General features: G+C 38.3%; 1 protein-coding gene and 1 non-coding gene across 3 annotated transcripts; one reads left to right on the top strand and one right to left on the bottom strand.

Moving 5' to 3' along the window:
* Positions 1-6341: 6341 nt before the first annotated feature.
* LOC106177432 (uncharacterized) lies at positions 6342-10412 on the bottom strand. Of its 2 annotated transcripts, none has more exons than XM_087018198.1 (4): positions 9682-10412; positions 8357-8468; positions 7883-7943; positions 6342-7372 (listed from the first exon to the last, which is right to left on the bottom strand). In XM_087018198.1, the coding sequence occupies exons 1-4, from the start codon at positions 10160-10162 to the stop codon at positions 6917-6919; spliced, it is 1110 nt and encodes a 369-aa protein (XP_086874324.1). In that variant the 5' UTR covers positions 10163-10412; the 3' UTR covers positions 6342-6916. The 2 variants fall into 2 exon arrangements, with proteins under 2 accessions (XP_086874324.1, XP_086874325.1); XM_087018199.1 differs by having other exon boundaries at positions 6343-7338; positions 7882-7943.
* A 1552-nt stretch (positions 10413-11964) lies between these two features.
* Trnam-cau (transfer RNA methionine (anticodon CAU)) lies at positions 11965-12036 on the top strand. Its single transcript has one exon. It is a non-coding gene; the product is annotated as a tRNA-Met (tRNA).
* The last annotated feature ends 157 nt before the right edge of the window (positions 12037-12193 follow it).

Below are 12193 nucleotides of genomic sequence, written 5' to 3' on the forward strand. Positions count from 1 at the left end.
GCATCCTTCACACCATTCTCTTGCTCCTCCCTCTCTTCGGCCGTCTCTTCGCCCATGGCTTCGCAATCCCTGTCTTCACGGTTTAGGCCCTGAAAAACTTCCGACTGTGGTTTTGGCATAGGTGAGACGGGGCTGTACCTGGCTGCAGGGGGAGAGGAAGAACCGCGGTGTTCAGGAGCGTCTGCAAATCCGGAGTCACGGATGTGACTTGTGTCAACAAGCGCTAGTGGTGGTGGTGGTGGTGGTGGTCGTGGTGATGGTAGTAGTGGAAAGCCATTGTCACCGAGAGAACTAGGACCTGGTTGAGGTTGCCCTTCCACAGTTTCGTGGTCCATCTGGGCCTTCGTCTCCAGTCTGACATGTTCCATCCTGTGTCGCCACCCCCTTGTTTTGAAAGGAATAATAAATTATTCAATATATTTTGTTACATTGCAAATAGTATGTTTTTAGAATAGCCTCTTCTCGCAAAGCAACTCTTCAGCAGTCCCAGATTTTCGCGATCACGACTCTTACATGTAGCAGTGATCTGAGTAATAGATCTATTTTGTATATAACCTTATTTATTTATTTATTTATTTATTCATCCAGTTGTGAAGAGAGAGAGAGAGAGAGAGAGAGAGTAATAAGAGTAGGCCTATATTTCTCTACTTCTGCTACAGTGTGACACCGACCTTGTTCCGGCTGTGAAATAGTGATTAGTGATTCAGCGCTCTCCGCAGCTTATCCAGTGCTTCTGGGTTGTCTTTAGGAAGGACGGCATCTCCGAAGGGAAGACCTGTAGTTACGTTAAATTTTTTAAACTCCTGTATGTTGTTAATATCTTGTTTGCTAACATCAAGGACATAAAGAGGTATAAACCTATCAGTTTTCAGCCGATCTAGAAAGGCGTTTTGAGCAGTATAATTGTTCCAGCAGTCTTCGATGAAAGCTCGGCACATGACTGGTACAATAAACTTGGAGTTTTCGAAAGCATCAATAACTGAGAAAACACTTTGCCCAGGCAAAACGTCATCGAGGTTGAGGAATACTTTTAGGTTACATTCTGTTTTCAAATAGTCAGCAAGCGCATACGCAAAGTTTTTATTTGTACTTCTACCATCATGACCCAACAGGCAAACGTCATACTTGTATGGCTCTACTCTGGAACTTGCCGCCATTTCTCAAAAATTGTAATACTAAATAAAACGCACTTTCGGTTTGGGAGTTCAATCTATCTTCTTGTGTAAGGTGTCCTACATTACGAGCTTTTCGACCTCTGTCAGTGAGTATATATCTCTGTCAAGTGTAGGCTACAGAACACGGAAGTGCCGTCTCGTCCGAATACTGCTTGGGTTGTAGGCCTACTAGTCAGAAATACCGACAGGAATATTGTCTCTACATCTTGTTCCTTTTTCAACCAACGGCGTTGTTGTAAAATATACGAAAATAGGCTTTGACAATAGTTAAATCGACAATTTTTTTGTAAGATAGCGTTTATAAATAATTAAATTGTAAAGTCCCGACGTAGACAGGTACTTGCAGATCGATAAATAGGCCCTGCCTATTACATGTAGTTTTGGTATTTTGCGACATCCCAAAAATTCAGCCTAGGGTTTAATACAAAACATAAGCTACAAGAGTTCCTTCATCTGACATGTGGTGACCAAAAAAAAAAAAAAAAAAAAAAAAAAAAATTGTTACTATGTTACTTGCGCTAATGTGATTATAATTAGCCCTTTCAATTTCCGCCAGCTCTCCTAACACAACCCGAATGGCGTTCTAACTGGGGCCGTAGCAACAATCCGAAGGTTCATTCAGAATTATAGTGAACTGATAAACGGTGGCCAACTCTACTGGATAACCGTTTGTTTCGCTAGGTGTATTGCATTTTAAACATAGTAGCTTGTTATATTTGAGAATATTGAAATGACACGCGCGCGCTCGCACACACATACACACACACACACACGCGTACAGCATAGCAAGCGATAAAAGACAAAACCAACACATTTACCATCCTGTGTCCTACATATAGTAAACTGGCCTTATTATCCACTAGACCTATATTATAGGCCTATCTACCTAGCGAAGTGAGGTAATTTCTTTCAGTTTTGTCACCTTTGTACCCTGAGTGTCAGAGCAACGTAAAAGCTAGCTTGTTAAATATATACCTTGTGATGGAGTCGCTTTTACTAGTATTGTTGATATGGGTTATATATGAAATCAAGATCGAGCTGGCAATACCGGAATCTAGAACCTAGGGTACACCTTTGCCAAATATTGTAAAGATATCCTTTGCCAAAGGGTCATTCCCAGAGATTTAGATCGATCCATCAGGATCGATTAACTCCCTGGGGGTTCACCCTAAATTGCAGTCAACCGAGCGCGCACGACAGTTAATTACCCAATTACAGCTTTCAGTAGGCGGGACAGACGCTTAAGCCGCTAATCTGACAGTAATCTAGTGAGACTCCCCACAGGGATAGATCGATCTAAAATCTGTGGGAATGGTGTCTTAGGCTCTATTCCCATAGATTTTAGATCGATCTATCCCCGCGGGGAACCTCACTAGATTACTTTCAGATAATCCGACTTAAATGTGCGTCCCGCCTACTACAAGCTGTAAGGGGATAATTAACTTTCGTGTCCGCCCGGCTGACAGCTATTTAGCGTGAACCCCCAGGGAGTTAGGTCGATCTAAAGTAGGCCGATCTAATCTATGGAAATGGTGTCTTAAAGATTGTACTATTTGACCAAAAACACAATCAATGCATTAATCTGTTTTATGAAAATAGTATAAAACATATTACATACTGCTGACTTACAAGTGCCGGGTCAGGGGTGATAAAGTGGGGGGTGGGGGTGGGGGAGGGGAGGGGGTAAGAGGCACAGGATTTAAAAGTGGGGCAGGTGCTCTCTCTGCCCCCCCCCCCCTTGCGCCCCATGGACACAGCATTGATTACAGCACTCGCATGCACTTTGTAGAGTGTGTTTGATAAGTGTAATCTAAGAAATTATACGCTAAGTACTCAATTTTCCAACTGTCAAAATACACAACAGACAGCACTGCATGGTTTGCCATCCTAGGCCTGTCAAACTGAAGATCTTTCCCTTTCAACATTATCCCTTGTACAAAATTATGATACTTTTTAAAGTCCCTTTGGACCATCCCCCCCTTTCTCTCTCTTGCTCTCTCTAACACACACACACATACACGCAAACGTGCATACACACACGCACAGAGAAAGAAAGAAGGAGAAAGAGAGATTCAGAAGAGACAGAAGACTATACTTATTTGTCCACAAAGTTCACTTCCTCAATGAAGGAACTTCAACATATTTTCCCCATAAATTTCTCTTTCTTGAGGCGAAGCACTTTTTGCTCTATAAATAAAGGCATCTCGGGCAAATTATTCCCTAGAAAATCACAAAAACCACTGCATTGTCGAAGAAATTTGGATCGGCTAGGCTACATCCAAGTGATCTATCATGGTACGTATAAAAAAAAGACAATTAAAGAAAACGATATTGTGGTGAAGGCAAGGTCAGAACCAAAACCGATTCACTTCCTTGTTCTTTTGTAGCTAGACCATGAAAAGGAATTTACATTTAAATCTAAACGCCCGTTGAGGGCATTCTCACTTTATCAATTATTAAATACACCCACAAAATATAAAGTTTATATTTCTTAATAACATATTTACAATTAAAACCCCACAGGATCAGGGGGCGCCTGTGAGTAAAAGCTCTTATTAAAACAGGAAGCCGATTATCAATAATATACAAATTGTACCCTGGTTAAATATATGCTATTATTATTATTATTATTATTATTATTATTATTATTATTATTATTATTTCTACTATTGTTACAATCTGCATTCCATTGTGGCTTCAACAAGGTCTAAAATCTAGTTTTTACTGACCGGCGTTACTATACATGGACTAAAATAATGTCCTGTAAGCCAACGTTTTAAAGACCACTTTTTGCCTTCGCCTGAGTCCAAGTACATAAGTGTGTGCATCCCTGGATCTTAACTGTGCTATATGTGGTGACGGGGAGGGTGAGAAGTCAAACCACATTGATAGGGTCAGACACCAAAATTTTGACAGTAAAATGAGGGCGTTCAGTATATACTGCAGGAAGGTTTTTGAAAAACAAAATTTTTAAAATTGCAATATCTTTCTGTGCGTGGTCTCAAATTTCGATTTTTAAAAGACTTATTCATTTTTTTTTTTAATTTGGCAAATCTAAATTGTAGACTAAATTGTACATGCTAAACAATAAAAAATAACTTATTCGAACTCAAATAAATCGCCCCCTTCTTCTTTAATACCAATCTATTTTTCTGTTATGTGCAATGAACTTCTGTTTGAAGTCCACTGATAAAGTTGATTCAATTTAGCTTAAGTCTATCACTCTTCAATGAACGCGTGGATAAAAAGGACAGAACTGATTTGAAAATGAACCACCTACCTGAACATCTCATACACTGTACACCCTCGGAAATCTGAAGAATATATGGACTGGCGTCTCTCCACTGCAAAGACCATAGAAATGTGTTAGTTGTAAGTTATAACCCACGCGACGTTCAATATGCCAAATAAGGTCACAGATGAATTTTTAACAGACATCTGTTACATCTTGGCGTCTCTGTTACAGGGCGTGTTCCCCTTTCCAGCGCATCATTGTTTATCCAGCCTTCGGGCCTCCCCAAAAGAAGAGGAAAAAAGCACAGTATCATGTATAAGATCGTCTATATCCACAATCTGATGTATGTGAAAAAACGGATTTGAACTTTGCACATTGGCTTGGAGTTTTCCCTGCTACGGCACCCTATAATGCCACATGCGTAACACACTGCTTATGTTGCACACTTATCAAGGATGTGAGATCGTTTCAAGACCCACAAAGACCAGGAATAAAGACATCTGTCCATAAGTTACTAAACCTTTAGCTTTAAATAAGATTGTGAATTGACTTGACTTTTGTTATATACGGGTTGACACAGAAATTTTGCTATCAAAGGGTTTTATAGAGGCCATCATTGCTTTTATGTTTTTTTTTCAATGAGGCGATCAATATTTGTGTGAAGAATGGATCGTGGAAGTGAGTCAAAGTAAATCATATGAAGTTGCATGTATATATATATTTGAAAATATACAACGCTTTTCAGATACCAGTACATAGTGACAATAACTACATGTATTTATTTGTAACAGAGAGATTTAATGTTATTTTATTAATTTAGAAAAAATAGCTAGTTGCACTCTCCTAATGTTGTCGCTATCATAAAATATTATGATGTTTTCTCATATGTGACGACATTAGAGGGGTCTGTATTGAAACCTAAGTATAATTTTAAAGTAATAAGTTCAAATTATGGAATATATATATATCATTGGCAAAGTCGTGACAAACACATCTTTTGTGCTGGTCATCCGTTATACAGGCAGCATAACTTTTGTTAACGGGAGCTAGGTGGCGCAGTGGAAGCGAGGTCCTACGATCGAAAACCAGCTCTGCATCGAAAGCTAGCTCTGCTAGTAGTCATTTCTTTATAAAACCTACGCCAGCTTAACATTACACGTGAAGATGATATCACACCGTTCTTTGTACTTCAATTAAACGTTGAAAAGCTAGAGATCGTTAAATGTATTGTTATTCTGTCTGCTTACAAGATGAGCAACAAAAGTAATATTTACGTCTTCAAAGCCTTTTACGTCAAACGAAATGATTATTTGTCCACGAAGTTCACTAAACAGACTTCCGAACTGAAAAAACATGAGCATATTTTTCACATAAATTTCTCTTCCTTGAGGCAGAGGCAACTTTTGCTCTATAAAGGCATCTCGGGGCAAATTATCTTCTAGAAAATGACAGAAATCACTGCAATGTCAAAGGATTTCGGATCGGCTACATCCTAGTGATATATCATGATCAGTATTTAAAAAAAAACAATTAAAATAAAAAACACGTACATATTGTGGTGAAGGCACGGTCAGCATCAAAACCGGTCAATTCACTTCCTCATTTCTCATTGCAAACTTTTGTCGCTAGACTCTGAAAGGGAGTCTGCATTACCATTTAAATCATAACGCCATTTGAGGGCATTCTTACCCAATAAATAAGTATAAAACCCTACAAATATATAAAAAATTTATTTTTTTTAAAATTATCCCTTTACAATGAAAACCCCACAGGGTCAGGGGGTGCCTGTGGATCAACAGTGTGTGAGGTACCCCCCCGTGTCAAAATATATTTTTGTGCTCTGGTTAGAAATTGCACTATTATTATTATTATTATCATTATAATTATTATTATTGTTGTTGTTGTTGTCACTATCTGATAGTTTTGCATTTCATAGCTGCTTCATGAGGGTCTAATAGTATCATCACATATATTGTGCTCTGGTTAGAAATTGCACTATTATTATTATTATTATTATCATTATTATTATTATTATTATTATTATTATTGTTGTTGTTGTTGTTGTCACTATCTGATAGTTTTGCATTTCATAGCTGCTTCATGAAGGTCATTGTAAATCACAATTTCGTTTTTTCTTAAATAATATCTGCGCCGTCAGAGGATAGGCTACATGTAGGACATCATAAACGGATTATCATTGAACTGTCCTCATTCGACTTATGAAGTTCTCGAATGGACATCAAACCCATCTCACATTTCTGCCAACATTTTTAGTAAAAATATGATCACAACACTATAGATTTGATGGGTCTCTGGCTATAATGAATCACAGGAACGTGCACGAGTATTAGCCAGTCTTAGCATTAGTCAGTATTAACATAAACCATTCTTACTCTCAGCCAGTCTTTGCAATGGTCATTCTTGACACTTGTTTTTGCTGGGAACAGCTGTGGTGTCGAGTTCTCTGTATACAAAACACACATCCAGAAGACTGGGACAACATCTCTTAGAAAAGAGAACAGTGAACCCTCCAACTTCGCACAGAATTCTCGCCGCTTGCATCCTTCACACAATTCTCTTGCTCCTCCCTCTCTTCGGCCATCTCTTCGCCCATGGCTTCGCAATCCCTGTCTTCACGGTTTAGGCCCTGAAAAACTTCCGACTGTGGTTTTGGCATAGGTGAGACGGGGCTGTACCTGGCTGCAGGAGGAGAGGAAGAACCGCGGTGTTCAGGAGCGTCCGCAAATCCGGAGTCACGGATGTGACTTGTGTCAACGAGCGCTAGTGGTGGTGGTGGTGGTGGTGGTGGTGGTGGTCGTGGTGATGGTAGTAGTGGAGAGCCATTGTCACCGAGAGAACTAGGACCTGGTTGAGGTTGCCCTTCCACAGTTTCGTCGCTAAAGTGTGGTCCATCTGGGCCTTCGTCTCCAGTCTGACATGTTCCATCCTGTGTCGCCACCCCCTTGTTTTGAAAGGAATAATAAATTATTCAATATATTTTGTTACATTGCAAATAGTATGATTTTAGAATGTAAATGCTGAAATGACGACATCTGTTATCCAAGTGTATTTGGGTGATATACATATTTGGGACTCGTATCAGAAGAAGAGCAAAACAAATGAGAACTAGAAAAGCACTCCGAGAGAGCAGACCTCCGCCAAGGTAGAAATTATTGATCCGGATCAACACCAAAAACTAATCACTTCTAAGTTAACCTATTTCTGACCTACCTTGAAAATTTCATCAAAATCGGCCCATAACTTTTTGAGTTATGTTGATGACAAACAATCAAACAGACAGACAGACAAACAGGGGCAAAAACATAACCTCCTTGGCGGAGAAAATGCAATTTAACCAAAACGTAAAAAAATCCCAGCCCACAAATTTGTCGTGCAACTTTAATACATGTATTCAGGGTAGAATGTAATTTAACCTGAATTAACTATTGTTCATAATATTAGATCTTTATACCTCTTGTTGGCATTCCAAGCCGTCAGACTGTCTCTGGAGAAAAGGGGGAGGTAGGCCACCCCTAAAAAAAATATAAAAAATGAAAATCAATGAAACTTGAAATAAGCTGAAATAACAACTATTTTATCAGTTCCTTCCTATCCCCCCTCTCTCTCTCTCTCTCGTTTAATAAATAGGAGGGAGGTCGAAATAAATAAATAAATAAATAAATAAATAAATAAATAAATATTAAGGCCGTGTTCACAACCAGCAGAATAACTAGTCCCGGATTAAATATGGGGCGCACTTGGTAATGGATTTCCGCTTCCCAAACGCGCCGTCCCAGTAGGGGCAGAGCTGTTTTAAAATCTCTACACGCTTTTAAAAGTGGGTCGCACCATAATATTTGGTCCGCGGACTAGTTATACATTAACATACTAGTTATACATTAACATACTAGTTATACATAAACATACTAGTTATATGTTAACATACGTGGTGTCATCGAGTGGAGAATTGACGTCACATGACGAAGCTGTCTCTTCCTGTGGTTCACCTATAGTTTCTTCGTTGCTTACATCGCCTTGTCCTTCGTTATTCCTGGCATCTGTAAATTAACAATAAGTGAGAGGCCAAATTCAGTAAACATTCTGAATTTTTTACAAAAAGAAAGAAAGAAAAATAGAAAAGATTAAAAGAAAACAAGATCGTTTCCTCAACAACGTAGGCCTACTAACAAATAGGTGACAAAACTCCGCCCAAGAGTCATTTGAACCCCCTGTATTGACAGTGAGCGGTGGCTTTATTGCAATAATTCTTGTCACGTTTGTCATCGGACTACGTGACCTCCATTGTTCTTAGAAGACTATTATGGGTCAGAGGTTTTTTGGTAATGATGAGATTGTTAAAAAATTATTATAAAAGGGGAATAATAATAATAATAATAATAATAATAATAATAAAATAATAATAATAATCAATCGACTAATTTTGAATGTTGGTACAGATTCACTATCCATTGATAAAGATGGGAACATCGTCGGTCACTTTTCCGGACAAAATGAAACGTTGGTCTTTAAAAAATATCATGCTCATTTAAATTTATTTAAATTTATCATTTTGACGTTGCAAGGTATTCTGATATCAACACTAGAGGGTTATATTTTTAACGGAAAAACATTATTATAAAAAGGGGGTTAGCACTAGTCTATGACTCAGTGAAACTCCCTTTTTGACATGATAACAAAAAAGTCCATTGCTTGTGCGAGGTCATGTGCAACAGTTCCTACAAACAATGCACCTGTGTCAAGAAAAATCCCCTTGTGTCTCAGATTTTCAAACTGTAACTCAACAATAAATGTGAATAAAACAAACCCAAGTCAACCAATTTTATTAATCTTATTCTCATTCAGTGATTTTTTAAAAGTACATTAACATACTAGCTATACATTAACAATAGTTATATTATTATTATTATTGTTAAAACGATTTACGTTATTGTAAATCCAACCACTGTTTAGAAAATGAACATTATCATTATTATAATAATAGTAGTTGTAGTAGTAGGAGTAATATTATAGCCTCTTCTCGCAAAGCAACTCTTCAGCAGTCCCAGATTTTCGCGATCACGACTCTTACATGTAGCAGTGATCTGAGTAATAGATCTATTTTGTATTTAACCTTATTTATTTATTTATTTATTTATTTATTTATTTATTTATTTATTTATCCAGTTGTGAAGAGAGAGAGAGAGAGAGAGAGAGAGAGAGTAATAAGAGTAGGCCTATATTTCTCTACTTCTGCTACAGTGTGACACCGACCTTGTTCCGGCTGTGAAATACCCGCATTCAGCGCTCTCCGCAGCTTATCCAGTGCTTCTGGGTTGTCTTTAGGAAGGACGGCATCTCCGAAGGGAAGACCTGTAGTAACGTTAAATTTTTTAAACTCCTGTATGTTGTTAATATCTTGTTTGCTAACATCAAGGACATAAAGAGGTATAAACCTATCAGTTTTCAGCCGATCTAGAAAGGCGTTTTGAGCAGTATAATTGTTCCAGCAGTCTTCGATGAAAGCTCGGCACATGACTGGTACAATAAACTTGGAGTTTTCGAAAGCATCAATAACTGAGAAAACACTTTGCCCAGGCAAAACGTCTCTGAGGTCGAAGTATACGTTTAGGTTACATTCGGTTTCCAAAAAGCTAGCGAGCGCATACGCAAAATTTCTACTTGTACTTCTACCATCATGGCCCAACAGGCAAACGTCATACTTGTATGGCTCTACTCTGGAACTTGCCGCCATTTCTCAAAAATTGTAGGGCCTAATACTAAAAAAACGTACTTTCGGTTTGGAAGTTCAGTCTATCTTCTAGTGTAAGGTGTCCTAATTACGAGCTTTTCGACCTTTGTCAGTGAGTATATATCTCTGTCAAGTATAGAGAACACGGAAGTGCCATCGCGTCCGAATACAGCTTGGGTTGTAGGGCCCACTAGTCAGAAAAACCGACAGGAATCGTTGTCTCTTCATCTTGTTACTTTTTCAACCAACGATGTTTTTGTGAAATATACGACCCATTGGCTTTGATGATAGTTAAAATTAGACAGCGTTTAAAAATAATTTAATTGTGAAGTCCCGACGTAAACAGGTACTTGCAGATCAATAAATAGGCTCATTACTCTCTTGATAAGGACATACGTGCTTGGTCGCTTACGTGAATGTTATTACTAATTGCATTCAAAAATGTAGGAAGGTTAAGTTTAGGCACTTCATATCAGAAAACCCACCAGCTCGGCGAAATTAACCGACGTAACGCATTAAACTTTCACTGCCGCGAAATGATCAACAAATTTAATATTTGAAAGCGAGGCAATGGCACTAATCTACAGGAGACGATTTATAGCCTCGTAAAAATTGAATGTTATAATAAAAATCTAAAAAGCGCTAAACCAAAATACGTCTTGGTTGTAATTGGATATCTTCAATAATAATAAATATAATCACACATCATCTAAAAAAACCCTAGGTTTCTTTCTAACCCCGTCCATGTTCCGTCCAGAGCGAATAAGAAGATGTGTCGGTACACCCCGGGGTCAGACAGCCGGACATTACACTGACCACTGCGTCTGGCACCGCTAAGATGGCGTGTGAGGAACCAGGGCGCTTGGTTAGTGGAATATCCCTTATGGCCGTACACGTGTAGCGGACACGCGAGGGCGCAGAGAACTATTACATGTACAACGATGCTGAAAATATTCAAAATGTTTTTGTCCTGAAATGTCATCGTGGTTACGTTAAAATATATGATCTTGATTGACTGGAAAATAAAGATGGGGTTTCTGGTTTTTGGAAGAGATGAAATCAGTCAAATGCAGGTATCTTCATGGAAATGTTTATTGTATTGGAACAACCTGAATTTGAAATTGGGGTTGCACTTATTAAATAAATGTTTGAACTCTCATAAAGGTACTTACGTAAGTCATGCATGTTAACTTATGAAATTCTTTTTAATCAAAATAAAAAGATCCGTGTGCAGAATTCTGGAGCAAAAATTTAACATTGGCCTTTTATTCTCATATACATATTCACTGCAGGTAACTAGTTTTTACTGACCGGCGTTACTATACATGGACTAAAATAATGTCCTGTAAGCCAACGTTTTAAAGACCACTTTTTGCCTTCGCCTGAGTCCAAGTACATAAGTGTGTGCATCCCTGGATCTTAACTGTGCTAGCCTATATGTGGTGACGGGGAGGGTGAGAAGTCAAATCGCATTGATAGGGTCAGACACGAAAATTTTGACAGTAAAATGAGGGCGTTCAGTATATACTGCAGGAAGGTATTTGAAAAGCAAAATTTTTAAAATTGCAATATCTTTCTGTGCGTGGTCTCAAATTTCGATTTTAACTCTCCTAATGTTGTCGCTATCATATGATGTTTTCTCATATGTGACGACATTGGAGGGGTCTGTATTGAAATCCAAGTATAATTTTAAAGTAATAAGTTCAAATTATGGAATATATATATATATCATTGGCAAAGTCGTGACAAACACATCTTTTGTGCTGGTCATCCGTTATACAGGCAGCATGACTTTTGTTAACGGGAGCAGAGTGGCGCAGTGGAAGCGTGCGGGGCCCATAACCCCGAGGTCCTAGGATCGAATCCTATCTCTGCTATTCACACATGTTTGCTTTTTTAACTAGCAGCTTATCTTTAAAATCTTTTGAAAATAATGTCACACCGTTTATTCTTTTACTTCAAATCAAACGTAGAAAAGTTATATATCGTTACATAGTGTTACACTTACTGCAGACAAAGTCAGGTACAGTTTAG

Source organism: Lingula anatina, chromosome 7 (genome assembly GCF_051362555.1).
Source record: "Lingula anatina isolate TDL-2025a chromosome 7, LinAna3.0, whole genome shotgun sequence".
Classification (NCBI taxonomy): domain Eukaryota; kingdom Metazoa; phylum Brachiopoda; class Lingulata; order Lingulida; family Lingulidae; genus Lingula; species Lingula anatina.

Excerpts from the sequence above, each read along its gene's own strand:
- LOC106177432 (XM_087018198.1), bottom strand. The coding sequence starts at position 10,162 with ATGGCGGCAAGTTCCAGAGTAGAGCCATACAAGTATGACGTTTGCCTG. Across the intron at positions 8,469-9,681 it reads TATTTCACAGCCGGAACAAG|ATGCCAGGAATAACGAAGGA; the intron begins GTCGGTGTCACA and ends GTTAATTTACAG. Across the intron at positions 7,373-7,882 it reads GCTTGGAATGCCAACAAGAG|GGGGTGGCGACACAGGATGG; the intron begins GTATAAAGATCT and ends TTTCAAAACAAG.